Source organism: Oncorhynchus mykiss, chromosome 23 (assembly GCF_057628025.1).
Source record: "Oncorhynchus mykiss isolate SJ-2025 chromosome 23, ASM5762802v1, whole genome shotgun sequence".
Classification (NCBI taxonomy): domain Eukaryota; kingdom Metazoa; phylum Chordata; class Actinopteri; order Salmoniformes; family Salmonidae; genus Oncorhynchus; species Oncorhynchus mykiss.
The window spans coordinates 16,364,397-16,391,748 of record NC_143044.1 but is presented as its reverse complement, the minus strand read 5'-3'; the positions used below and the strand labels follow the sequence as shown (position 1 = coordinate 16,391,748).

The 27,352-nt window shown below is 43.2% G+C and overlaps 1 protein-coding gene across 10 annotated transcripts in view; it reads right to left on the bottom strand.

The window, feature by feature from the left end:
• The window catches only part of ctbp2a (C-terminal binding protein 2a), a 116,064-nt gene that overhangs the window by 8,009 nt on the left and 80,703 nt on the right, over positions 1-27,352 (bottom strand). For all 10 annotated transcript variants that reach the window (XR_016490978.1, XR_016490979.1, XR_016490977.1 and 7 more), the window contains one exon: positions 1,739-1,893. Coding sequence is in view for 7 of the 10 variants with exons in the window: in XM_090216945.1 (XP_090073071.1) it covers positions 1,739-1,893 (155 nt within the window). In the remaining 3 variants the exon portion in view is untranslated. The remainder of the gene's footprint in view (positions 1-1,738; positions 1,894-27,352) is intronic.

The following is a 27,352-nucleotide window of genomic DNA, read 5'->3' as shown; positions in this document are numbered from 1 at the left end:
CATGTTAGTTTGTAGGTGATGTGGACACCAAGAAACTTGAAGCTCTCAACCTGCTCCACTACAGCCCCGTCGATGAGAATGGGGGTGTGCTTGGTCCTCCTTTTCCTGTAGTCCACAATCATCTCCTTTGTCTTGATCACGTGTTGGAGTCGTGCCTGGCCGTACAGTCATGAGTGAACAGGGTGTACAGGAGGGGACTGAGCATGCACTCCTGAGGGACCCCCATGTTGAGGATCAGCGTGGGGGATGTATTGGTACCTATCCTTACCACCTGGGGGCAGCCTGTCAGGAAGTCCAGGATCCAGTTGCAGAGGGAGGTGTTTAGTCCCAGGGTCCTTAGCTTAGTGACGGGCTTTGAGCGCACTATGGTGTTGAATGCTGAGCTGTCGTCAATGAATAACCTTCTCACATAGGTGTTCCTTTTGTCCAGGTGGGAAAGGGCAGTGTGGAGTGCAATAGAGATTGCATCATCTGTGGATCTGTTGGTGCGGTATGCAAATTGGAGTGGGTCTAGGGTTTCTGGGATATTTGTCACATGATAATGATCAGCCTTTCAAAGCACTTTGTGGCTACAGACGTGAGCGCTATGGGTGAGTAGTCATTTAGGCAGGTTACCGTAGTGTTCTTGGGCACAGGGACTATGGTGGTCTGCTTGAAACATGTTGGTATTACAGACTCGGACAGGGAGATGTTGAAAATGTCAGTGAAGACACTTGCCAGTTGGTCAGCACATGCTCGGAGCAAACGTCCTGGTAATCCGTCTAGCCCTGAGGCCTTGTGAATGTTGACCTGTATAAAGGTCTTACTGACGTCGCCTGCCGAGAGCGCGATCACACAGTTTTCCGTTTCAGTGTTACTTGCCTCGAAGCAAGCATAGAAGTAGTTTAGCTCGTCTGGTAGGCTTGTGTCACTGGGCAGCTCTCGGCTGTGCTTCCCTTTGTAGTATGTAATAGTTTGCCACATCCAACAATTGTTGGAGCCGGTGTAGTACGATTCGATCTTAGTCCTGTATTGACGCTTTGCATGTTTGATGGTTCGTCGGAGGGCATAGCAAAGTTTCTTAGAAGCTTCCGGGTTAGAGTCCCGCTCCTTGAAAGCAGCAGCTCTACCCTTTAGCAATGTGACAAAACAAGCAGTCATTGTGCAGAGAATCATTGTACCATCTAACCCGCTGTGAAATATATTTTATATGACCAAATTTGTATTTTCAGCTGTTTGAAGCTGGTGAGCAAAACTGAATGCAAAAGACGCAAAAAATTAAGAATGGGAAGCATAGAAATAGTACACATAGAACAGATCTACCGCTTCTTAGCCTTGCTTTCAATTATAATGACAGATCTATAACTCACATTTATATGTGAATTTGGTCGCATCGCCCAAAAAGTTACATATTGCAGCTTTAAACTTTTTGCACATTTAGTACTGTATACAAAGAGGGGAAGATTTGATGACATTAAATCATAATGAAATCACTGGGAGAGCCAGTATACTCTACTGCAATATCAGTTTTATGTCACAGAAAGAGAAGAGGAGGAGGGGGGAGGATACAGGGGAAAAGGAGGAGAGGGAGGTGAAAAGAGCTACAGTTTGAATTGAGGGCATGCACATTGTTAAGGCTTATTCTTTTGTGGAAGCTCATGCAGTCTCAGTGTATAGCATGTGCATGTATGTGTACGCATGCTCGTGTCAGTGCCTGAAACAGTGTGTGTGGGCGTACGTGGGTAAGTGTGTGTTGTACCTTCTCATGGATCTCCTGTGTGGACTGGGCATCACAGAAGGCGACAGTGGCCAGGTCTTTGAGGATGGGCATCTCGACTGTACAGTCACGTCCATCCAACAGGGCCACTAGGGGGCGAGGGTGCATGGGCCCATTCATGATCTGGGGACGGATACCTACAGACAGAGAGAGACAGAGAGATAGAGACAGAGAGAGATACACAGAGATGCACAGAGAAAGAGAGAGAGGTTTTAATAATGGAGCCTCCCTAAAGCACACAGCAGTTACAGTAGAGTACTGTAAGACACACAGCAGTTAAAGTAGAGTACTGTAAGACACACAGCAGTTACAGTAGAGTACTGTAAGACACACAGCAGTTACAGTAGAGTACTGTAAGACACACAGCAGTTAGACAGACAGGGAACCTCATGAAAACCTGAAGGGTCGGAGATTGTCAAAAAATAAACCACATGGGAGTATAGACTGCCATGTGCAGAGTCTCTTTTTAACAGAACAGAACCTTCTCCTAGACATTGGATGTGCGTATGCAATCTTTTCACAACCATGCACATAAACAAGACGTTTCATGTGAAGACTGACAGTTTGATACAATGAATGCTCTGACTCAAACTGGACTGAGTTCTCTTCTCCACTATCATCTCCCTCTCACCTAGTAAGACAGATCAATAACACACACTCAACACTTCTTGAAATAACCAACACCTCTTCTATGTCTCATGATGTGACTCCAGATACCAGGGAACAAGGCCTTTCACCCCATGAGGTCACTCCCACCCTATCACAACCCTGCAGGGGCAGTTTGTGTGTGTACGCACACATACCTAAGCAATCACACACGCACTTGTCTTCTGTATCTGTTACAGCCTCATACTATAGACCACAATCTCTCAACCTTCTGCACACACCGCACAATACCACCATCCCTGGAGCTTCAATGGTAACACACCAGTGAGCTACAGTACCTAGCCAACTCCAGATGTACAATTCAATAAGGAAACAGAGGGAAAAAAAAGAGAAGAGTGACTGGACAGAATGGAACAAAAAAAAAGGAAAGTGGGGAAGTGAACACCATCGCTCCCTACTGCTGTTGTCATGGTGATTACAGGATTTGGGCAGGATTATAAAATATTTTATTTAGTGGCATCTGTGCTGCTGGGGAGCAGATCTGAGCTTTTCTCTCGGCACTCTGTCTCCAGAACTGTAACCTGTGCCCGTTGAATGAGAACACAAGATAGCATCAGGAATACAAAAAGAGAATACAAAGAAATGTGTCAGAATGTAACACCAAAATATTTTGCTTCACAATAACACTCTTTTGTTCTCCATTCGTTTTTTTTTTTGTAATAACAAAAAACAGCTAACCACTAAATCCTAAACTGAACCCAGCCTAGTAAATGTATGAATTTTCACCTTGGTGGCAGTAACCAGGGAGGGTGAAATCATAAGGGGATGGTAGGGGAACATATTTTCACACAGTACACCCTATAGAACGCACCTACAGACATCCTGTATTATGTCACAGCTGTGACAGACTGCCCGTATCCACTGAGGTCCCCAACGAGCCATGTGAGTGTGGAGGAGCTCGGAAAGGCTAGTGCATAGATTTGATCATGGGCTAGTGTGTCAGTCACTGTGTCAATAAACTCTCACTGCCTTGTACATGAAGGAGTGCAGAGGAAGGATATTGCCATGACAACATTGCTCTTTACAATTGAGTGAATAGGGTACCTACAGCATCAATATCCCTGGAAGAGTGAGGTCAATATAGCTATAGTGCTCCACAGAGACACACCAGAGTCTCCTAATACCCCCATTAACATAGCACAGAATGGGTGAAAATAACTTATTTCAAATACCCTATTAGCTGGGAGCAGAAGGTCTCTCTCCTTCTGTATAGCTGTGTGCTCGGGTGTGGCTGAAACGGCCAAATCTACTCATTTGAAGGGGTGTCCACATATCTTTGGCCATGTAGTGTATTTGCTGCAGTGTGCAGGTCCAATAGGCCTTATGGTTGGGAAGATATTCTCTCTCCCTCCCTCCCCTCATAAGAGCCTGGCACAAAACTGGCAACACTGTAGGAAGTGGGTCAATATACTTACGATTCATTATTACCTTGTGGCTAATACTAGCACCCTAATAAGACCGAATAAGAAGCTGTGCTAAATACACGATACATTGCTGGTTAATTAGCTACTAATGAGAGCCTAATGAGGTCCTAAAACCTGGTCACAAATTCTGAAGAGCTTCTTAAAGCAGCCTGGGAGAAAAGAACATGAGGCAAGTCACGCATCCACCCTGTGTGAAATGCAAGTCACATCACGTCAAATGTGCTACAGCGCCATACTGTGCCAATATGTTCTTAATGACATAATGCAATACTAATGTATGCATACATGTTCTGGATAATCTGAAAATAGAGTGAAGATTAACAGATATGCACACACACGCACAAGTGCACAAACTAACCAGTACACACACACACACACACATACAGTGCCTTCAGAAAGTATACAGACCCCTTGACTTTTTACACATATTGTTACCTCAGCAACCTTATTTCCTCAGCAATCTACACACTATACCCCCTAATGACAAAACAAAAATACATTATTTACATAAGTATTCAGACCCTTTGCTATGAGACTCGAAATTGAGCTCAGGTGCATCCTGTTTCCATTGATCACCCTTGAGATGTTTCTACAACTTGATTGGAGTCCACCTGTGGTAAATTCAATTGATTGGACATGATTTGTAAAGGCACACACCTGTCTATATAAGGTCCAACACTTGACAATGCATGTCAGAGCAAAAACCAACCCATGAGGTAGAAGGAATTGTCCTTGGAGCTCCGAGACAGGATTGTGTCGAGGCACAGATAATCAAATCAACTAACATTTTATTGGTCACATACACATGGTTAGCAGATGTTAATGCGAGTGTAGTGAAATGTTTGTGGTTCTAGTTCCGACCATGCAGTAATATCTAACAAGTAATCTAACAATTTCTCAACAACTACCTTATACCCACAAGTGTAGAATATAATAATAAGAAGAATATGTACATAAAAATATATGTGGATGAGCGATGGCCGAGCGGCATAGGCAAGATGCAGTAGATGGTATAGAGTACAGTATATACATATGAGATGAGCAATGTAGGGTATGTAAACATTATATAAGTGGTGGCATTGTTTAAAGTGGCTAGTAATACATTTATTACATCCATTTTGTAATTATTAAAGTGGCTAGAGATTTGAGTCAGTACGTTGGCAGCAGCCACTCAATGTTAGTGATGGCTGTTAACACTGATGGCCTTGAGATTGAAGCTGTTTTTCAGTCTCTCGGTCCCAGCTTTGATGCACCTGTACTGACCTCGCCTTCTGGATGATAGCGGGGTGAACAGGCAGTAACTTGGGTGGTTGTTGTCCTTGATGATCTTTTTGGCCTTCCTGTGACATTGGGTGGTGTAGGTGTCCTGGAGGGCAGGTAGTTTGCCCAAGGTGATGCGTTGTGCAGACCTCACTACCCTCTGAAGAGCCTTACGGTTGTGGGCGGAGCAGTTGCCGTACCAGGCGGTGATACAGCCCAACAGGACGCTCTCGATTGTGCATCTGTAAAAGTTTGTGAGTGTTTATGGTGACAAGCCAAATTTCTTCAGCCTCCTGAGTTGAAGAGGCACTGCTGCGCCTTCTTCACCACGCTGTCTGTGTGGGTGGGACCATTTGTTTGTCCGTGATGTGTACGCCAAGGAACTTTCCACCTTCTCCACTACTGTCCCGTCGATGTGATTAGGGGGCTGCTCTCTCGGATGTCACCTCCTCCCTGTAGGCTGTCTAGTCGTTGATGATAATCAAGCTGTAGTGTTGTCTGCAAACTTGATGATTGAGTTGGAGGCGTGCATGGCCACGCAGTCATGGGTGAACAGGGAGTACAGGAGAGGGCTGAGAACGGACCCTTGTGGGGCCCCAGTGTTGAGGATTAGCGGGGTGGAGATGTTGTTTCCTACCCTCAACACTTGGGGGCAGACTGTCAGAAAGTACAGGACTAATGATGAGTTTGGAGGGTTTTTTGGTGTTAAATACTGCGCCGTAGTCAATGAACAACATTCTTACATAGGTATTCCTCTTGTCCAGATGGGTTAGGGCAGTGTGCAGTGTGATTGCGATTGCATCGTCTGTGGACTAATTGGGGCGGTAAGCAAATTGGAGTGGGTCTAGGGTGTCAGGTAGGTGGAGGTGATATGGTCCTTGACTAGACTCTCAAAGCACTTCATGATGACGGAAGTGAGTGCTACGGGGCGATAGTCATTTAGCTCAGTTCAGTTACCTTAGCTTTCTTGGGAACAGGAACAATGGTGGCCCTCTTGAAGCGTGTGGGAACAGCAGACTGGGATAAGGATTCATTGAATATGTCCGTAAACACACCAGCCAGCTGGTCTATGCATGCTCTGAGGACGCGGCTAGGGATGCCGTCTGGGCCAGCAGCCTTGCGAGGGTTGACACGTTTAAATGTTTTACTCACGTTGTCTGCAGTGAAGGAGAGCCCGCTGTGGGTACAATATCACCGATGCTGACAGCCCACTTGGAATTTGCCAAAAAGCACCTAAAGACTCTCAGACCATGAGAAACAAGATTTAACTCTTTGGCCTGAATGCCAAGCGTCAAGTCTGGAGGAAACCTGGCACCATCCTTACGGTGAAGCATGGTGGTTACAGCATCATGCTGTGGGGATGTTTTTCAGCAGCAGGGACTGGGAGACTTGTCAGGATCAGGGAAAGATGAACAGAGCAAAGTACAGTGAGATCCTTAATGAAAACCTGCTCCAGAGCCATCAGTACCTAAGACTGGGGCGAAGGTTCACCTTCCAACAGGACAACGACCCTAAGCACACAGCCAAGACAATGCAGGAGTGGCTTCGGGACAACTCTCAATGTCCTTGAGTAGCCAGCTAGAGCCTGTACTTGAACATCTCTGGAGAGACCTGAAAATAGCAGTGCAGCAACGCTCCCCATCCAACCTCACAGAGTTTGAGAGGATCTGCAGAGAAGAATTAAATACAGGTGTGCCAAGCTTGTAGTGTCACACCCACGAGGACTCAGGGCTGTAGTCGCTGCCCAAGGTGCTTCAACAAAGTACTAAATAAAGGGTCTGAATACTTATGTAAATATAATATTTCAGTTATTTTGAAAAATATCTAAATTAGCAAAAGGTCCTAAAATCCAGTTTTTGTCCTGTTGTTATGGGGCTTTGTGTGTAGATTGAGTGAAAAAAACTATTGTATCGATTATACGATAAGGCTGCAACTTATCAAAATGTGGAAAAAGTCCAGGGGTCTGAATACTTTCCGAAGGCACTGTATGTGCACACTGCTCACAGGCACACACACACACACACACACAGTTGGAGTGGATCCATCCAGTCCAGCGGCTCTTGTTGACTATCTCTGTTCCCCATGGGATCCCACATCATTACAGAACTGATGTGTCCTCTGGGATCTCATCACCACAGCTGGTCCAGGACCAGTGCTTGTGCAACCCACGTGGTTCTGTGAACCACACTCATGTGATAAGTAACATTGCCAGAGACACCAAGACTTAGCTACCCAAGCAGTGATTCCCAACCAATTTGCAAACAGGAACAGACAGCTAATAGGGTCGGACTCTCTCCCTTGAGGATCACTGAAATGAAAACTACCCAGGGAAAACTATGAAGTTCCTAGTTGTGACGTGAAACTATGAAGTTTGTAGGTCCCGATATTTCTCCTCCGCCGGGAACTTGTGTGTTCCGGGAACCAGACACAAAGTTACAGTTGTGTGTCCAATCAAACCCACCACCACAGCTGGTCCTAAGATCAGCACTTACAGGCTTCTAATCCAACTTGGCAATGTGTCTCACCCTCCTCTGTACTAAAGGCACTGGTCTGTTTAGCACCGTGGGAGTTTGGCAGGCTAGCCTGAGCCCCACCCAACACCTGTGTCATAGGAAACCATTGCAGGGGTAAACACTAGTCAAAACAGGGTGGAGAGACTCCACACTAGACAAAATATTAGGCTTATTTTGAGGAAAAATAAAATAAAATGCGCCCTTTGTTTTAGTGAATAAAGATGCCACTAACTTTTGAAGCCACCAATTTGATACAATGATACACCTCATAGTTAATAGATAATCAATTACTACACCCTGAGCTACGTAATGGTCTATTTGCTTAAGTGGAAACAAATGTAGACAATTTTACGAGGATTTCCTCTGCATTATTATCACAGAACACTAACACAACCAATAGATGACATTGCTCTGAGACTCACAAGGGAGTGTGTCACCACCATGCAGTGTTGCTGTGCTACTGCTCCCGGGATGACCTTGAGATTGACACCAGGCCAGTATGAACGAAGCTGTTAGAGAGCAGAGAGACATGAGCATCCAACCACAGATAAAGCCCAGATTTTCTGCCACTAAAAACCTTTCTGGATTCTGACAACAGAAATAGAAAAAAACATGAATAGAAATGTGCTTTTCCCTCAGAGAATACGATGGGGTGTCTAGTTCCCATTTGGATGCCTGATCAGACAACTCTTATTCTCCGCTGCCAGAGGGCGAGAGTCACAGATTTAGAGGAGAATCGTATCCAAATGAGAGCAGAACAATTGAGAAACAATCCCTCATTTTAATTTTCTCATCAGTTTCTCTTGGAACTTGAGTTGTATTTCATTAGTAGCTGCCATCCTATTGTATGCAGTCATTTGTAAGCTAACTCACTTTGTACCCTTTTTCAAAGCACCCTTCAAATAAAATAATTAGTGATATGATGTGATATTTCTGTGTGCCTCATTTCCCCGTTACTTTAAAAGACTCTAGCTGTCAGCTGTTTGTACGAGTTTCCTGACACAAGACCCAGCTTTGAGGTAGAAGTGAACCACCTTGAGACACCAAAGACTGTCTCACATACCCGATACGTTGTTGTTTACATGCTGCATATCTCCAGCAACAATGTCCTATCTGGAAACAAACAGTTCAGCATACTTGCTAATAAAACAGTGAGATAGTTTGACTAAATAAGGGAGTGTTGCACTCCCCCTATCTTCCGATCAGGTTTTCCGCAATATATTATGGGGAGAAATGTGCAGGGTTATTCAAATATCCGAACAGACTTTAGTATTCAAATACTTGTGTGAGTATTTATTTTTGTAAGAAAAAAAATGATAACACTGAAAAGGCCTTTTCTAAATTTTATTAAAATATCCATGTGACTTTGTTGCATACATGAATATACCATGACATTTCAAATAATACATATATTTTTTGTTTACTTTTACCCAATTTCACGGTATCCAATCTTGTCTCATCCCTGTAACTCCTGAACGGACTCGGGAGAGGCGAAGGTCGAGAGCCATGCGTCCTCCAAAACACAACCCAACCAAGCCGCACTGCCTCTTGACACAATGCCCACTAACCCGGAAGCCAGCCGCACCAATGTGTCACACCAACGTGTCGGAGGAAACACCGTACACCTGGCGACCGCCTCAGCGTGCACTGCGCCCAGCAACTTTTCAATTTAGTTATGACGTGCCCCATAAAAAGACTGGTAGCCGACCGGTAGCCTTCACCTGTGTAGCTTGTTGTTTATGTTAGCCAATCAAATCGGCAAAGAGGCTCAATGTCTAGCTAGTGGAGAGTTTGTTTACTAATGCCATGCAAGATGGGAATTAAATTATGAAATTAAAGTTAGCAAAATGAGAAAAAGTAGGCTACAATGACCAACCAACAGGTAGGTTGTAATTTTATCTGAATAATTGGGGAGAAATCACAACATGTGGCCTCAATTAGCCTAGCTAGCTATATCTAACTGGCTCCTCTAGTCAAGACAGGCAGTTATATGAGATGGATAAATAACATTGTGGTTCCTACACGTTAGCTAGTCTTGTCTGTGGCCGAGCTGCCTCTCTCTCCTTCCGTCTGCTCGCACTAATCTGACCACACACACCGGCACCTCTGCAGCTGCACCAAGAGCGCCAGCCTCTCTCCCTTGAACAGCAGTGCTCAGGTTAAAAACGGAAGTATACATAAACAAACATATTCAAAAAAATATATGTATTTCGAATACCCTGATATCCGCCAACAATGTATGATTTTATTCGAATAGTAAAAAAATAAAAATAAAATCAAACCCCCATCCCTAATTACGGAAATAGCTCGTAATGGCTTTCATCATCCGTCCACCCTCATTCTGCCCTTCTCTCCTTCTCTTTCTTGGATGCGAGTGTGTGAAAGATGAACAAACACAGCCACAACGACTCAAATGTGTGTGTGAAGGAGTCAATATTTCTACCCTGGCCTCAAGTCATCAGCCCGTTGAACAATAAAAAACTGAGAAAACAAAAGGAAGTGAGGAGGATTTTCCATGGCATGGTGATGTCAGGGCTCTGCCGCGGTGCGGTCGCCGAGCTCAGAATGGGGTTTTATAGAAACTGCTCTCTTTCCTACTGTAGATGAAGAGCCAAGACGGCTCAATGGCTTAGGACCAACAGCTGGTTCTTGTTACCTAGCAACTCCCTAGCTGAGGCCATGGTTACAGGTTGGCTCAGAGTGGGGGTCTCACTCTCCTGACTCAATATGGCAACCAGTGGTGAGACAGACATCTTCACTCAAACTAACAGGCCTCCAAAACTGGTACACCGAGAGAAAGAGGTTCTGACTCCAACTAAGAAAATAACAAAGAGAGGTATGTGAATGTGTTATGTCTTTGTGTATCAATATATGCCAGGAGAATGAATAAGTGTAATGTGTCTCTTTGGCTGGTCAGTAGCCAAAAGCAGCATGGTTTAAGTCCTGGTGCAGAGACAGTACATGGATGGGTAGTGAGACGGCAGCGTTTCTCTCTCTGGAGTTCTCTCTCATTTCTACTGGAGCTCTGCCAGAGCACTGGAACATTGCACTGCCTCAGAGGGCCAATTCTCAATCCACATGCATAAAATTAAAAATAAAAAAACATGCACAATACACATGGACACACACAAAACACCGTTTCCCGTTACACCTCCTCTAACCCCCTATATAGAATGAATAAGGAAAAGGTCAGGACTCACTATTGTACAGGATAAATCAGCACGGGGCCATAACATGAGTTAAGGTGCATACTGTGTGTGTATATGCGTGTATGTGAGAAAGAGAGAGAGAGCAAGAGGGTAAAGAACATATCTTCTTTTGTTAGCAGGTTTTCCCCTTCCAGACCCCATCTGGACCATATCGGCGCCCTGCCCCCCCCCCTCCCCACCCCACACACACACCCTATCCCCCCAGTAGACACACAAAGCCCCTGCTTGTCCTCCCTCTGCCTGCCATCCTTCCCCTCTCATCACCACCCTGCTGCCCCTGCCCTGTCACCAACCAACCCCTCCCCTGCCCTGTCACCAACCCCACCAACCAACCCCTCCCCTGCCCTGTCACCAGCCCCACCAACCAACCCCTCCCCTGCCCTGCCCTGTCACCAACCAACCTCTCCCCTGCCCTGTCACCAGCCCCACCAACCAACCCCTCCCCTGCCCTGTCACCAGCCCCACCAACCAACCCCTTCCCTGCCCTGTCACCAGCCCCACCAACCAACCCCTCCCCCACCCTGTCACCAACCCCTCCCCTGCCCTGTCACCAACCCCTCCCCTGCCCTGTCACCAACCCCACCAACCATCCCCTCCCCCGCCCTGTCACCAGCCCCACCAACCAACCCCTCCCCCGCACTGTCACCAGCCCCACCAACCCCACCAACCATCCCCTCCCCCACCCTGTCACCAACCCCACCAACCAACCCCTCCCCTGCCCTGTCACCAGCCCCACCAACCAACCCCTCCCCTGCCCTGTCACCAGCCCCACCAACCAACCCCTCCCCCGCACTCACCAGCCCCACCAACCAACCCCACCAACCATCCCCTCCCCCGCCCTGTCACCAACCCCACCAACCAACCCCTCCCCTGCCCTGTCACCAGCCCCACCAACCAACCCCTCCCCTGCCCTGTCACCAGCCCCACCAACCAACCCCTCCCCTGCCCTGTCACCAGCCCCACCAACCAACCCCTACCCTGCTCTGTCACCAACCCCATCAACCAACCCCTGCCCTGTCACCAACCCCTCCCCTGCCCTGTCACCAACCCCACCAACCAACCCCTCCCCTGCCTTGTCACCAGCCCCACCAACCAACCCCTCCCCTGCCAAAAGAAAGGGCAGAAATGGGGATAGAGAAAGAAAGGGAGAAGAGATACAAGGAAACAAGAGAGAGTGGAGGAGCTGGAGAGGGGGAGAGCGAATGAGAGATAATGAGACCCATGATAGAGAGAGGGAGGAAGATGAGAAAGAACGTCCGTCTTCCTAAATGGCAGCCTTTGTGCTTCCCCAGAGAGGCTCACTCTCTAGAGCACAGTTGGGGGGCCAGAGACAAAAGCAGGCGACTAGTGGACAGCACACTTCAGCTCCCATTCAACCACACTGGCATTCTTTACACAGGAAACTACCACACATGGACCATACATACACCACAGGGAGGAAAACACACACACACACACACACACCACTGCCTGCCATGTAGACAGACTCTCTGGGATTTAATGTGGTAATAACTACATACGGTTTACAATGTAGCTAAACACTGTATAAGAACATGCATGCACACTACACACACACAGACAAACGCAGACATCACTCACTCATACTCCTGGAAACACACATGACCATTCTTCAATGACCACCCCCCAACACTCAATTACAACCCCCCCTCGTTCTTCTCTGCTCACTCACTCGCTTTCCTTCCCTTTTGATTTACAGGGTTCACTGGTTTCAAGCCAAGTAGAGAGACAGATGCACACACATTCTTTCATGACACACGTCATTGCAGACAGGCTGAGGTTCAATTGCCTCGAGCCGTACAGACCCCCTCCCCCCCTACACACATGCTTCCATACATGACACCCCACACAGGTACACTTAAACATACGCACGCACGCACACACACACACACACACACACAGAACAACCATGCTCCTTGCCTGGGAAATGCGGTCTCCACATTCTTCAGATTAAGGGAGGCACATGACAATGGCAGAACGAAAGAAAAAAAAAGAAAAGTGGGCAGGGGGGATTCTCCGAGTGTGTCCTGAGGGTATCCCCTCCGCTGCCTCCTCCTCTCTTTCTCCCCCTCCCTCCTCTTCCCTCTCTCCTTTCTTCTTGCTCAGTCTCTATCCGCCACTCGTTGTCCAAAAGCACCCTTCACCTTACCCTCAGCTGTTCCATACTTGAGAGCTGTGTGGGGGGGTAACAGGGTCAGGGCAGGGTGGATTATGAATAGTCTCGGACTGAGAAGAAGCGTCACTTCTTTTACCTCCGGGGCATAAACAGCTCTTTTCCAGTCAGCATCCGCCAGCAAATCTTCTCTCTTCTCCTCTCGTCGATCGCAAATATCTCCTCTCTCCGTCTTTGTCTTCCTCTCTGTATCCCTCCCTCCCTACTGCACACTCCGTTCTGGCTATTTAGATCGCAGGCTTTCTCCACCAGCCTTTGTGTGAGGCCGAGAGCGAGGAAGAAAGAAAGGAAGAAAAGACAGGGAAAACAAGTGAGCAAACCAGAGAGCCCCGGCTACGTAGGAGAAAAAAAAGAGAAAAATGAAAATAAAAAATCCATAAAGGAGTTCCAGTCAAAACGAGTGGTGTGGTGCGGCGCTCCTGGCGTGGACAACTCACTCTTCCGTTCGCTCTGCTCGCACTCAACACATTTTCCTTCCCTTATTTTTTCCCCTTCCCCCTTTCCCTCACTCTCAGTTTTATTATTTGTGATCTGGCCTTCACAGCATTTTAAGAATGCCAGCCCCTTTTTTTCCCACTTTCCCTCTCCCTCCTTTTCACACTCTGTTATTTCCCTCCTGCTTCCCCCTTCCTCCTTTTTTTCACAAAACATCCCGTTTATTTTCAAAACCAGAGTTGGGTAGGTTACTTTCTAAATGTAATCTGCTACAGTTGTAATCCTCCCGAGTCAGGCAGCAGTCTGAGGCACTGCATCTCAGTGCTAGAGGCATCTGGTTCGATCCGGGGCTGTATCACAACCGGCCGTGATCGGGAGTCCCAAAGGGCGACGCACAATCGGCCCAGCGTCGTCCAGGTTAGGCCGTCATTGTAAAATAAGAATGTGTTCTTAACTAGCTTGCCTAGTTAAAGGGGGCGGCAGGCATTAGAAGAAGACAAAAACTTATGTTACCCATTGAACGACATCTATTGCAGGACAAATCAATGTTAAAAGTTGACATAACTGGCCATATATGGATGTTAAATTTGACTTTATGGGTTGGTTATGTAGGCTTCTTCTAACCCATCGCGTTCTACTATATATAATACGATTCAATTATATATTTACATTAAAAACCAAAGTCTATCAGAATTCCAGTCATTCCCATAAATGTTATACCCTTTGATCTTCAAGAATAGGACCGGTAAATATGGAAGTATAGATTAGCCAAATTGTTATACCTGAACATGACCCCAAAACTAAGGACTTAATAACCATGGTTATTGGTTATTGTGTATGGTTATTGTGTGTGCAATAACCATAACTCTGTTGTTTATTTTGTTGTCATGGAGGACTGATTGGGCTCATTGATTCGAGTTGAAAAATAAATGCTGCGCTCATGGAATGGCATGCTTTGAGCACGACTGAAAAGAGCTATCTACATGTGAAAAATGAATGCCATATGTTGCATTTGCTATAGGCCTGTTGTTTACCTTTTTGTTGGTGACACTTTATATTGATAATATGCAGCTGTTTAAAGGGCAAATCCACAGATGAAACAATAACAAAATGGTCGCCCCGCCTCTGTTTTGGTAAAAAGCTGAGCGATGGGCCTGGAGAAATGTAACCACTCTCAGATTAATAGACTGAGCTATGGATGCAAGGACTGACCATCCATGATATCAAAATGATTGCTTTATCCATGTTATGAGGCTATACACTATGTGTTTACATTTACAATGTTTACAAACATTGGAGAAAAACAATAACATATTTTGGGTTCTCATGGAGTGTGACAGTTGAACTAAGCTCATAAGGCACTTAAGTTATATTCTTCAAGAATGAAATACACATTTTACATACATACATACATACATACATACATACATTATAGTCCAATTGATGTAGCAACTACAGATTGTCCCTTTAAGTCTATTAAAAGTGGGCGAGTTTGAGCATGTGTCCATTAGGCATATGGCTTAATTTTTTTTTATCAGTATGAATTACATTGAGCAATAAAAGCCCCAGTAGATTACATAGGCTGGGATCCGCACTATGCAGCTGTTGCAAGAGCACATTTTTCACTGGCTGTCCACTGGTTTCAAAAACAATGATTGAAAGGCAGCTTAAACTTCTTGAATTCAACTATTATTGGGTTAAAATACACATGTAGATTTGTGAACAGCCATCCACAACAACCACAATCCATAAGGCGCAAATTGCTAAATGAGAGAGCAGCAGTGTGATTCACATCATTGCGCTATGTAGATGTCAATAATACGTATCACCGTAGACCACACCACTGCTGTCATCCATACCTCCAAGCATTTATTCAAGTTGGATAATCTTTGGATGCCGACAGCAGTCACACCATTGGAAGACATAGCTTGGACTGTAGCCTACAAAAGCCTATTCCTGCTATTTTCCTGCGATCCATCAAACCTATTTGGTGTGTCATCATAGTGGTCTCTGACTTGTTGTCAGACTCGCTCAGGTGGAACAAAACTTACATTTGTGCCTTTTTTCAATGCTGATTTGAAATGTCATTGAGATAACAGAAGTGTCAAGAATTTTTTTCCCGCAAACATCCTTCCTGAATTTAAAAGTAATCCTCGAAGTAATCAGTTTTGCAAAAGTATCTGTAATCTGATTACAATATTTTTGCTGGTAACAGATTACAGTTACCTTTTTTTTGTAATACCTTACATGTAACAGAATACATGTAATCAGTTACTCCCCAATCCTATTCAAACCCAAATCAGTGAAGTACACACATGGTGTATTTCCATCTAATGTCTAACGGATCAACAAAAGATTACAGTAAAATATCAGCGTCATCACCTGCCAACATTAAGTACAACAGACACACGACAAATAAACACAAATAAACAAATGTCTACACACACATACACAAAAAAACACAGAAGGATGAGACTGCAGTTAAGGATTCCTAAACGATTACGTTGACAAAAAACTGGAAATCTGGAAAAAATCACTGGCATGTTCCCAGGAAAGTAACCTCTCCTACAATCACCTGCATGTTGTCCCTTAATGTTCACAACCTCACATGGTTTGGTGGCTTGTGTCAACAATTTGTAATGACAATACATTAACGTAGACAACCAACATTATTTTTTTAATCACCAGGAATTAAGCTAAAAATGTGTTTAATGTAGGAAATCTGTCCCAAGTATTCCCACGAATAAAAAAAATAGATAGGTGATCATTTCTCAATGTTATCAAGGTAAGAAATGATTATTTTCAAATACAATAATTTCATACCATGATTAAATTGAAGCACAATGTAATCTAGGTATTAAACACACTTGCACTCTTTAAAAGTTTAGTTTGGCTCAGTGGTGTTCTAAACCCCAACACAGGACTTACAGATTGTTTACTTCTAGGGCTAAATTTAAGGCGGGGCTGGAGCTCACCGACAAAATGCCCTACAACAGGACTTAAAAGGATTTAGAAATACAGGTTAAGAAGTCCGCCTTCAATTAGAGGTTATTCTACAACCACACCCCAACCGTCTAGGAACAAACAAACACCTCAGTGTGCAAGAATGGAACACTATTAATTGACACATGTTAGAAATGGCATCTATGCCTAACATAATGACAAAGCTTGTTTCAATGACTTCATTAACCAAACCCAAACAGAGTATACAAAATATTAAGAACACCTGCTCTTTCCATAACATATATTGACAAGGTGAATCCAGGTGAAAGCTGTGATCCTTTATTGATGTCACTTGTTAAATCCACTTCAGTCAGTGAAGGGGAGGATACCGGTTAAATAAGGATTTTTATGCCTTGAAACTAATTGAGACATGGATGGTGCATGTGTGCCATTCAGAGGGTTAATGAGAAAACCACAAAATGTAAGTGCTTTTGAACGGGGTATGGTAGTAGGTGCCAGGCGCACCGGATTGTGTCAAGAACAGCAATGCTGCTGGGTTTTTCAAGCTCAACAGTTTCCCGCGTGTATCAAGAATGGTCCACCACCTAAAGGTCATCCAGCCAACCTGACACGATTGTGGGAAGCATTAGTCAACATGGGCCAGCATCGCTGTAGAACGCTGTCAACACCTTAGAGGATGAGGATGTAGAGGATGTTCTAAGGGCAAAAGGGGGTGCAACTCAATGTTAGAAAGGTGTCCCTAATGTTTGGTATGCTCAATGTACATCCAATGGGTCAGCCTAGTAGAACACACGTTCTGCATATTGTCGCTAAATGATGTTAACTCAGCTTTGTGAGGGATATATATTTATATCGAGAGAGAGACAGAGGAGGATGGCACAGCAGCAGGTGGACTCCAGATGTATCTTGGGGGAGGGTGTCTCAGCTCTGGTGCTCCTCTTTTCTCATTCTGCTCTCTCCATCGCTTTCCTCTCTGTGTGTCATGAGCCATCTGGCCTGGTAACACAGTGATAGAGGAAGAGAGAGAAAAAGAGAGTGAAAAGCTCCCCTATACCCTCCACCTAAACACTGTCTACAGAGAAACGCACAAAGACACACACACAGTGAGTGATAAGTCATGCACACACGCGCATGCAAGTACACGCACAGGCCTGCGCACACAGACACACACACAGCTGGGCTCTGTTCCAGCTGAAGGCAGAAAGCTGTTTGGGGAGATGTCAGCTCACAACACCAGGGATGGAGTTACAGGAAGACACATACCATTTACACACTTACACACACACACACACACACACACACACACACACACACACACAAACACACAGCTGGACAAGATAAAGGAGGTGTAGCGAAGCTTGCTTATCAGTCCTGATGTTGTCTTGCCGGAAACCTGATGATAGTCACTGACTCAGCGCTAGAGCCTTAATGAGCGAACACATTCATGTGCTGCTGGTGTGTGTGGAATTAAATCCTAGGTGAGGTCCCTCCCATAAGGTTTAGAAGTTGGATAAGACTTAATCGCAAATTATTATTTTTTTAAATGTACAAAGCCATTAGATCCAGACACATTATCATCAGATCGCATAACTCCTTTTGTCAGGTAGATACCTCAAGGTATAAAAGCAACATAAAAGACAAGCTAGAATAGGGACAGAGAATAAGGGACACGTGTGGAGGTGGAGAGCAGGAATCATAACCCTGAAGGGCTATTCCTTTACAGCTACTACTCTACAGTCACACAGAAAATGAGGTTCCTTTTCCAAGATGGCCTCCCTCTGGTAAAACACAGTCAGCCAGCGTAGTAAAGCATTTCAACCATGCAAAGCCTCTATATTCCCATATATTCTCATCTGGGGAAAACAAGGTTAGTGCAGCCACTTCTGCTCTGTAATTTAATAGCCATGAAGTTTTCATTTTCTCTGGATGAATTATTCAATGTGACTTCCTGCTTGGCAGAGAGATAAAGAGTATAAGAGAAGGAGAAGAGAGAGTGTGAGAGGGAGGAGGAGTGGAGGGGTTGGATAGGGTTTCAAATTTCTCATTTCTTTTCTTTCATTTCATTCCCCTTTGATTTTCATTTTCGTACTCCAACTCTCTCTCTCACACTGTCAGTCCTCAGCTGTCCTCACTCTTTCTCATCTAGCAAATCATAGTGTATCATTCATATGAAAAGTTATTATAAATTGCTATGGAATATTCTGATATTTTATATTATTATATACTATATTTATGTATACACTACTGTTCAAAAGTTGGGTCAATTAGAAATGTCCTTGTTTTTGAAATACATTTTAATGGACATTTTTTTAAATAACATCAATTTGATCAGAAATACAGTGTACATATTGTTAATGTTGTAAAATAATATTGTAGCTGGAAACGGCTGATTGTACTCCTATGTAGATATTCCATAAACAGAGGCCCATTATCAGCAACCATCAGTCCTGTGTTCCAATGGCACGTTATGTTAGCTAATCCAAGTTTATAATTTTAAAAAGCTAATTGATCATTAGAAAACCCTTTTGCAATTATGTTAGCACCGCTGAAAATGGTTGTGTTGATTAAAGAAGCAATTAAACTGGCCTTTGTTAGGCTAGTTGAGTATCTGGTGCATCAGCATTTGAGGGTTCAATTGCAGGCTCAAAATGACCAGAAACAAATATATGTTTTCTGAAACTCGTCAGTCTATTCTTGTTCTGAGAAATGAAGGCTATTCCATGCGAGAAATTGCCAAGAAACTGAAGATCTCGTACCAAGCTGTGTACTACTCCCTTCACAGAACAGCGCAAACTTGCCCTAACCAGAATAGAAAGAGGAGTGGGAGGCCCCGGTGCACAACTGAACATGTACATTAGAGTGTCTAGTTTGAGAAACAGAAACCCTCACAAGTCCTCAACTGGCAGCTTCATTAAACAGTACCCACAAAACACCAGTCTCAATGTCACAAGTGAAGACGTGACTCCGGGATGCTGGCCTTCTAGGCAGAGTTCCTCTGTCCAGTGTCTGTTCTTTTGCCCATCTTAATATTTTATTTTTATTGGCCAATCTGAGATATGGCTTTTTCTTTACAACTCTAAATTCTCTTTATATTTCACAACATTTTAGGTACCACAGGCTGTCCCAACACATAATGACATGAAAGTGAATTCTGACACTGTAAAAGGCCCTGATAATTGACTCTAAAATATTGTATTCTATATTCTATGCGTATGATAAGATGAAATATTCTCTCAGGGAACTCTACTTAAATCTTAGGAGACCCATGGGTCCCGGACCCCAAGTTTGGGAACCACTGTACTATTCACCTCTCTCCCTGCTTGCTTCAATGCTTCCTCTCTCTGTGTATCTTCTTTGCCTCCTTCATTGCAGCCTGACTCACCACTCTGTCTCACTACTCAGTATAAAGAAAATTGATTTTGTTATGAGAACTTACAGTAGCCAATCTTTTGATTATAGCTAGCTTCATTTCAGTCAACTGCTCCTGCTGAGGTTTGGCTCTGTTCAACGTTAGAAGCTAACTTCATCCTTCTAGCTAGCTAGATATAGATAGCTACCTGGCTAATAGCCAGAGCCCTTGAGCTACCTAGCTAGCTGGAGATCTGATTGAAATATCAGCGACTATTTACCAGTTGTACACATTCTCAGAGAGTCAGGTTTTTTTGTTTGGGGGATGTCTGTTGAAACTCCAGGAGTCGAGCGAAGTTAAAAACATTCCCACTGTTAGCGGCGTCTCTCTGCTACTTAACACTGTAGGTCTAGGCCAAGGGAGCTTGTTTCTCCTCTCGGCCTATGTCGTGCTGGGAGTTTCCCGTTGAGCAAAGCGTTGAATGAATGTGCTGCTAACAAGGTATATACGGGGGAGTAGGCGAGCATAACGAGCATACATAAATCATTCATGATTCCACTCGTTCGCAGAGGTAGGCGCGGTTAGAAATCTGATCAAGAAGCCTTCTGAGCGTTGATCAACGCAATAAGTGGGTTAACAATAATTATCTAATTAAAAGGCTAGTAAATGCTATTTCACAAATAAAAAGGTGTGAAAACATTTACCCTCCACTACATCCCTGGTTGGTTCTGGCAAAACCCATTCATAGACATTGATATCCTGCCAGGCAGGAATGAATCTACATTTGCCCGGCATTTTAGTTATCAACGTGACGTTTGGCGGCGCCTAATCATTCGGTTCTTTACCTGCCTGGCTGAGTGGCAGTGTGGGTGGAATGAACGCGCTTCGCCTGGCAACCAGAACGCAAAACACTTCAGGAAATAAAACTCGGTAGTCTGCCTGGAAGTGAATTTGCAAGACCAATAAATGTTTCAAAAAATGTTCATGTTAACATATTTGATCATCTTCTGTTCTTTCAAGTACCAACTTGAGAAAATGTCTGATTTCCAATGTATTCCAGTACTTGAATTGCAGAGTGCCAAATTCAAGCACTTTAAGCACCTCAAGCACATTGTGCGAACCCCGCCCACTACACAACCTCTCGAGAGGACTCACTGAAAGGCATGATAAAAGGTCATCACCTTTGACCTGCAACCAAGATTACACCCTGACCTTCACCCTCAGACAAGGGGCGGGTGCTACTGACAGCCTCATCTCACATCCATGGCAACCCCACCCTTAGCTGCTGTCTTACTACGTCATCACAAAGCCCCTCCCCCATCACCATGCAGGCTGCATAGCTGGTCCACTGTAGTATAAATCTCATCTCATCCCAGTCCAGCCAGCTGGCACATAGGGCAGAAAACTGTAGTATACAGTATCTAGCCTAATGCACACTGAATCAATGCCTCTTAAAGATGCACTCAAGGATTTTAAGCACAACAAATGGGTAACATATAGTATGAATTGGATGTGTTTCATATCATACAAATTGCAAAAAATAATAAAATAAAATGACTTAACAAATGAAACGTAGTACACAATAAACTGGGACCACTTTTGGATTGTGAGGCACCACTCAAAACTACTGGCTGAAATGATAAAGTTCGAGAGTGCATCTTTAATCCTAGAACAATTGTGTGTTGATGTAAAAACTGAACCCATTTAAAATATAATCTACCATCTAGAGAACCACAGATCATAATGCCCATCACGCTAGGGAAGAGCGGCTCGTGTCTCACGCGCATACTGACCTGGACTGGCATCACGCTGTGTGGCTGGCATCCATGCATCTGAGTGCAAGCACTCCCAGTGGCACCTAAGAAGAAGAGGTGCCACTCAGCTATATACAGTATTCAAACCCCTTGCATTTGTCCACATTTTGTTACATTACAGCCTTACTATATAAATGATAAAATAAAACATTCTCATCAATCTACACACAATAGCCCATAACGACAAAGTAAAAACAGGTTTTTAGACACCGTATTTATATACAGTACCAGTCAACAGTTTGGACAAAAGTTTACTCATTCCAGGTTTTTTCTTTATTTTTTACTATTTTCTACATTGTAAAATAATAGTGAAGACATCAAAACTATGCAGTGGTGGAAAATGTACCCAATTGTCATACTTGAGTAAAGATACCTTAATAGCAAATGACTCAAGTAAAAGTCACCCAGTAAATGACTACTGGAGTATAAATCTAAAAGTATTTGGTTTTAAATATACTTAAGTATATTAAGCAAACCAGACGACAATTAAATTTTTGTATTTTATTTACGGATAGCCACGGGCACACTCCAACAGTCAGACATAATTTACAAACAATGCATTTGTGTTTGTGTTCGCCAGATCAGAGGCAGTAGGGGTCATCAGGGAGGTTCTGTTGATAAGTGTGTGAATTGGACCATTTTCTGTCCTGCTAAGGACTCAAAATGTAACGAGTATTTTTGGGTGTAAGGGAAAATGTAAGGAGTAAAAAGTACATTATTTTCTTTAAGTATGTAGTGAAGTAAAAGTTGTGAAAATATATAAGTAGTAAAGTACAGATACCCCCCAAAAATGACTTAAGTAAAAATACTTTAAAGTACTACTTAAGTACTACTTAAGTACTTTACACAACTAAGAAATAACACATACGAAATCATGGAGTAACCAAAAAAAGTGTTAAACAATTCAAAATATATTTTATATGAGATTATTCAAAGTAGCCACCCTTTTCCTTGATGACAGCTTTGCACACTCTTAGCATTCTCTCAACCAGCTTCATGAGGTAGTCACCTGGAATGAATTTCAATTAACAGGTGTGCCTTGTTAAAATTAAATACGTGTAATTCCTTTCCTTCTTAATGCCAATCAGTTGTGTTATGACAAGGTAGGGGGTATACAGAATATAGCCCTATTTGGTAAAAGACCAAGTCCGTATTATGGTAAGTACAGCTAAAATAAGCAAAGAGAAATTACAGTCCATCATTACTTTAAGACATGAAGGTCAGTAAATGCAGAACATTTCAAGACCTTTGAACATTTCTTCAAGTGCAGTCACAAAAACCATCAAGCGCCATGATGAAACAGGCTCTAATGGGGACTGCCACAGAAAAGGATGACCCAGAGTTACTTCTGCTGCAGAGGACAATTTCATTCGAGTTACCAGCCTCAGAAATTGCAGCTCAAATTAATTCTTCATAGAGTTCAAGTAACAGACACATCTCAACATCAACTGTTCAGAGAAGACCGTGTGAAATCAGGCCTTCATGGTCAAATTGCTGCAAAGAAACCACTACTAAAGGACACCAATAATAAGAAGAGACTTGCTTAGGCCAAGAAACATGAGCAATGGACATTAGACCAGTGGAAATCTGTCCTTTGGTCTGATGTGTCCAAATTTGAGATTTTTGGCTCCAACTGCCGTGTCTTTGTGAGATGCAGAGTAGTTGCACAGATTATCTCTGCATGTGTGGTTCTCACCGTGAAGCACGGAGGAGGAGGTGTGATGCTGTGGGGGTGCTTTGCTGAGGACACGGTCAGTGATTTATTTATAATTCAAGGCACATTTAACCAGCATGGCTACCACAGCCTTCTGCAGCAATATGCCATCCCATCTGGTTTGCGCTTAGTGGGACTATAATTTGTTTTTCAACAGGACAATGACCCAACACACCTCCAGGTTGTGTAAGGACTATGTGACCAAGAAGGAAAGTGATGGAGTGCTGCATCCGATGACCTGACCTCCACAATCACCCGACCTCAACCCAATTGAGATGGTTTGGGATGAGTTGGACTGCAGAGTGAAGGAAAAGCAGCCAACAAGTGCTCAGAATATGTGGTAACTCCTTCAAGACTGTTGGAAAAGCATTCCAGGTGAAGCTGGTTGAGAGAATGTCAAGAGTGTGTAAAGCTGTCAGGCAATGGGTGGCTACTTTGAAAAGTCTCAAATATATTTAGATTTGTTTAACACTTTTTTGGTTACTACATGATTCCATGTGTGTTATTTCATAGTTTCGGTGTCTTCACTACTATTCTACAATGTAGAAAATCGTTTTAAAAAAAGAGAGTAAAAATAAAGAAAAACCCTTGAATGAGTCGAGGTGTCCAAACTTTTGACTGGTACCTTCGGTCTCCCAAAACCCACAATAGTGGAATTTTGTAGACAGAAGGTGCTCTTTGGTAAAAGGGGTAAACTGTTCAACAAAAACAAAGGAGGACCATGGCACTCTTCATATAATTAATTAAAATGCCTTTATTTGTATGGCCTTCTTTAGAGAGTACCACGATATAATACAATGTCCTCTTTTGAACAGCTTTTCCCAATCAACCCCGATTTGAAGAGGGAGTAGTTACAGAATTCATTGGACAACACCTAGTAAGCAATCACATGTATTTATAAAGCCCTTCTTACATCAGCTGATGTCTCAAAGTGCTGTACAGAAACCCAGCCTAAAACACAAAACAGCAAGCAATGCAGGTGTAGAAGCACGGTGGCTAGGAAGCAATATTATACACATTAAAAAGTGAAATACTGTAGATATTTTATCAAAAATGCATATTAAGGCTAGAAGTATTAGAACCCCTAGAAAGGTAGTTCTAACCTTGAATATGACTGGGCAAAGTGGTAAGAACAGGAGAGCCATCTATTTTATAGCTTCCCGAGCCCATTTGTTGGAAAGTACACTTTATTGATTTGGTGTTTCAACCGAAAGGTCACTGCTTGCAAAAATAATAGGCTACTTCCCCGGAGATCACATGGGAGAAAACATAGCTCTGAGGTTGAGAGAAGCTTAAGGGTGTTTTCATTATAGTCATTTTAAGAACTGATCCCAGTCCTCTTTAAAGTGAACTCTGGGGTAAAAAAAATCTAAAGAACTCAGTTTACTTTATATTCACACTGCCCTTGCCTTTGAATGAGGATTCAACTCTTTTGCCAGTTCACTTCACCTATATTGTGGTCCGAGTCCTTTTTGCATTCACATTTCTATTTATTATGTCTCCCCCTCTTCCTCGGGTCCAGCAAAATTAAGGCAGTTATACAATTGAAAAACATCACAATACATTCACAACAAATTTCACATTACATTAAGTGTGTGACCTCCGGTCCCTACTCTACTACCACATATCTACAACACAAAATCCATGTGTACGCTATTGTGCCTATGCATGCATGTGTCTGTGCCTATGTTTGTGTTGCTTCACAGTCCCCGCTGTTCCCTAAGGGATATTTGTATTTTTTTTTAATCTAATTTGACTGCTTGCATGAGTTACTTGATGTGGAATAGAGTCACGTAGTCATGGCTCTATGTAGTACTGTGCGCCTCCCATAGTCTGTTCTGGATTTGGGGACTGTGAAGAGACCTCTGGTGGCATGTCTCGTGGGGTCTGCATGGGTGTGATTAAGTAGTGATTAAGTCAATCTCTCCCCCACTTTGAGCCAGGAGATATTGACATGCATATTATTCATTGTAGTTCTCTGTGTACATTAAGGGCCAGCCGTGCTGCCCCGTTCTGAGCCAATTGGAATTTTCTTAGCCTCTTTGTGGCACCTGACCACAACTGAACAGTTGTCCAGTTGTGACACAACTAGGGCCTGTAGGACCCACCTTGTTGATAGTGCTATTAAGGCAGGGAAGCTTTTTATTATGGACAGACTTATATACAATCCGGTGTTACAGTTTAGTCACCTCAACTTGCTCAATTTTCACATTATTCATTACAAGATTTAGTTCAAGTTTAGTGAATGAATGATTTGTACCAAATACAATGCTTTGAGTTTTTAAAATATTTAGGACCAACTTATTCCTTGCCACCCATTCTGAAACTAACTGCAGCTCTTTAAGTGTTGCAGTCATTTCAGTTGCTGTAGTAGGTGACGTGTATAGTGTTGAGTCATCTGCATTTACTAAAAGCCAGTGGCATGTCATTAGTAAAGATTTAAAAGAGTAAGGGGCCCAGACAGCTGACCTGAGGAATTCCTGATTCTACCTGGATTATGTTGGATAGGCTTCCATTAAAGAACACCCTCTGTGTTCTGTTAGACAGGTAACTCTTTATACACAAGAATCAGTCATTTGTGTAAGTGACGTGCTTGTTTAATTTCCTTCCCTATAAGCCTGCTGAACGTCTGTTGTCAATTTGTTCACTGTAAAATAGCATTGTATCTGGTCATAATTTTTCTAAAGTTTGAGCCAGTTACTATTTTTAGGTAGTAGAATGACTTTTGCTTCCCTCCAGACCTGAGGGCACACACTTTCTAGTAGGCTTAAATTGAAGATAAGACAAATAGGAGTGGCAATATCGTTCGCTATTATTCTCAGTAATTTTCTATCCAAGTTGCCAGACCCCGGTGGCTTGTCATTGTTGATAGACAACAATAATTGTTTTGCCTCTTCCAACACTCACTTCACAGATTTCAAAATTACAATGCTTATCTTACATAATTTGGTCAGATATACTTGGATGTGTAGTGTCAGCAATTGTTGCTGGCATGTCATGTCTAAGTTTCCTAATCTTGCCAATTTAAAAAAATAATTAAAGTAGTTGGCAATATCATTGGGTTTTGTGATGAATGAGCCATCTGATTGAATTAATGATGGAGCGGAGTTCGCCTTTTTTCCCAACATTTCATTGAATATGTTCCAAAGCTTTTTACTATCATTCTTTGTCATTTAGCTTTGTTTCATAGTGTAGATTCTTCTTTTTATCCAGTTTAGTCATATGATTTCTCCATTTGCAGTATGTTTGCCAATCGGTTGTGCAGTCAGACTTATTTGCCATTTATTTTGCCTCATCCCTTTCAACCATACATTTTTTTCAATTCTTCAACAATCCACAGGGATTTAACAGTTTTCACAGTCATTTTCTTAATAGGTGCATGCTTATTAGTAACTGGGACAAGCAATTTCATAAATGTGTCAAGTGCAGCATCTGGTTGCTCCTCATTACAAACCACGGACCAACACAGTCTTTACATCAACAACATAGGAATCACTACAAAACTTATTGTTTGACCTCTTACACACTATATCAGGCCCAGCCTTTGGAACTTTTCCTAGATATGGCTACTATATTGTGATCACTACATCCAATGGATTTGGATACTGCTTTCAAGCAAATTTCTGCAGCATTAGTAAAGATGTGATCACTATATAATGATTTAATTCCTGTGCTTGTTTGTAACTCCCCTGGTAAGTTGACTGATAACCTGAACCAGGTTGCAGGCACTGGTTACAGTTTGAAGCTTTCTCTTGAGTGAGCAGCTTGATGAAAGCCAGTCAATATTTAAAATCACCCAGAAAATATACCTCTGTTGATATCACATACATTATCAAGCATTTCACACGTTATCCAGATACTGACTGTTAGCACTTCATGGTCTATAGCAGCTTCCCACCAGAATGGGCTTTAGGTGAGGCAGATGAACCTGTAGCCATATTACTTCAACAGTATTTAACATGGAGATCCTCTCTAAGCTTTACAGGAATGTGGTTCTGAATATAAATGGCCACACACACCTCCACCTTCGGCATTTGTGACCCAATTCAGTTAACTA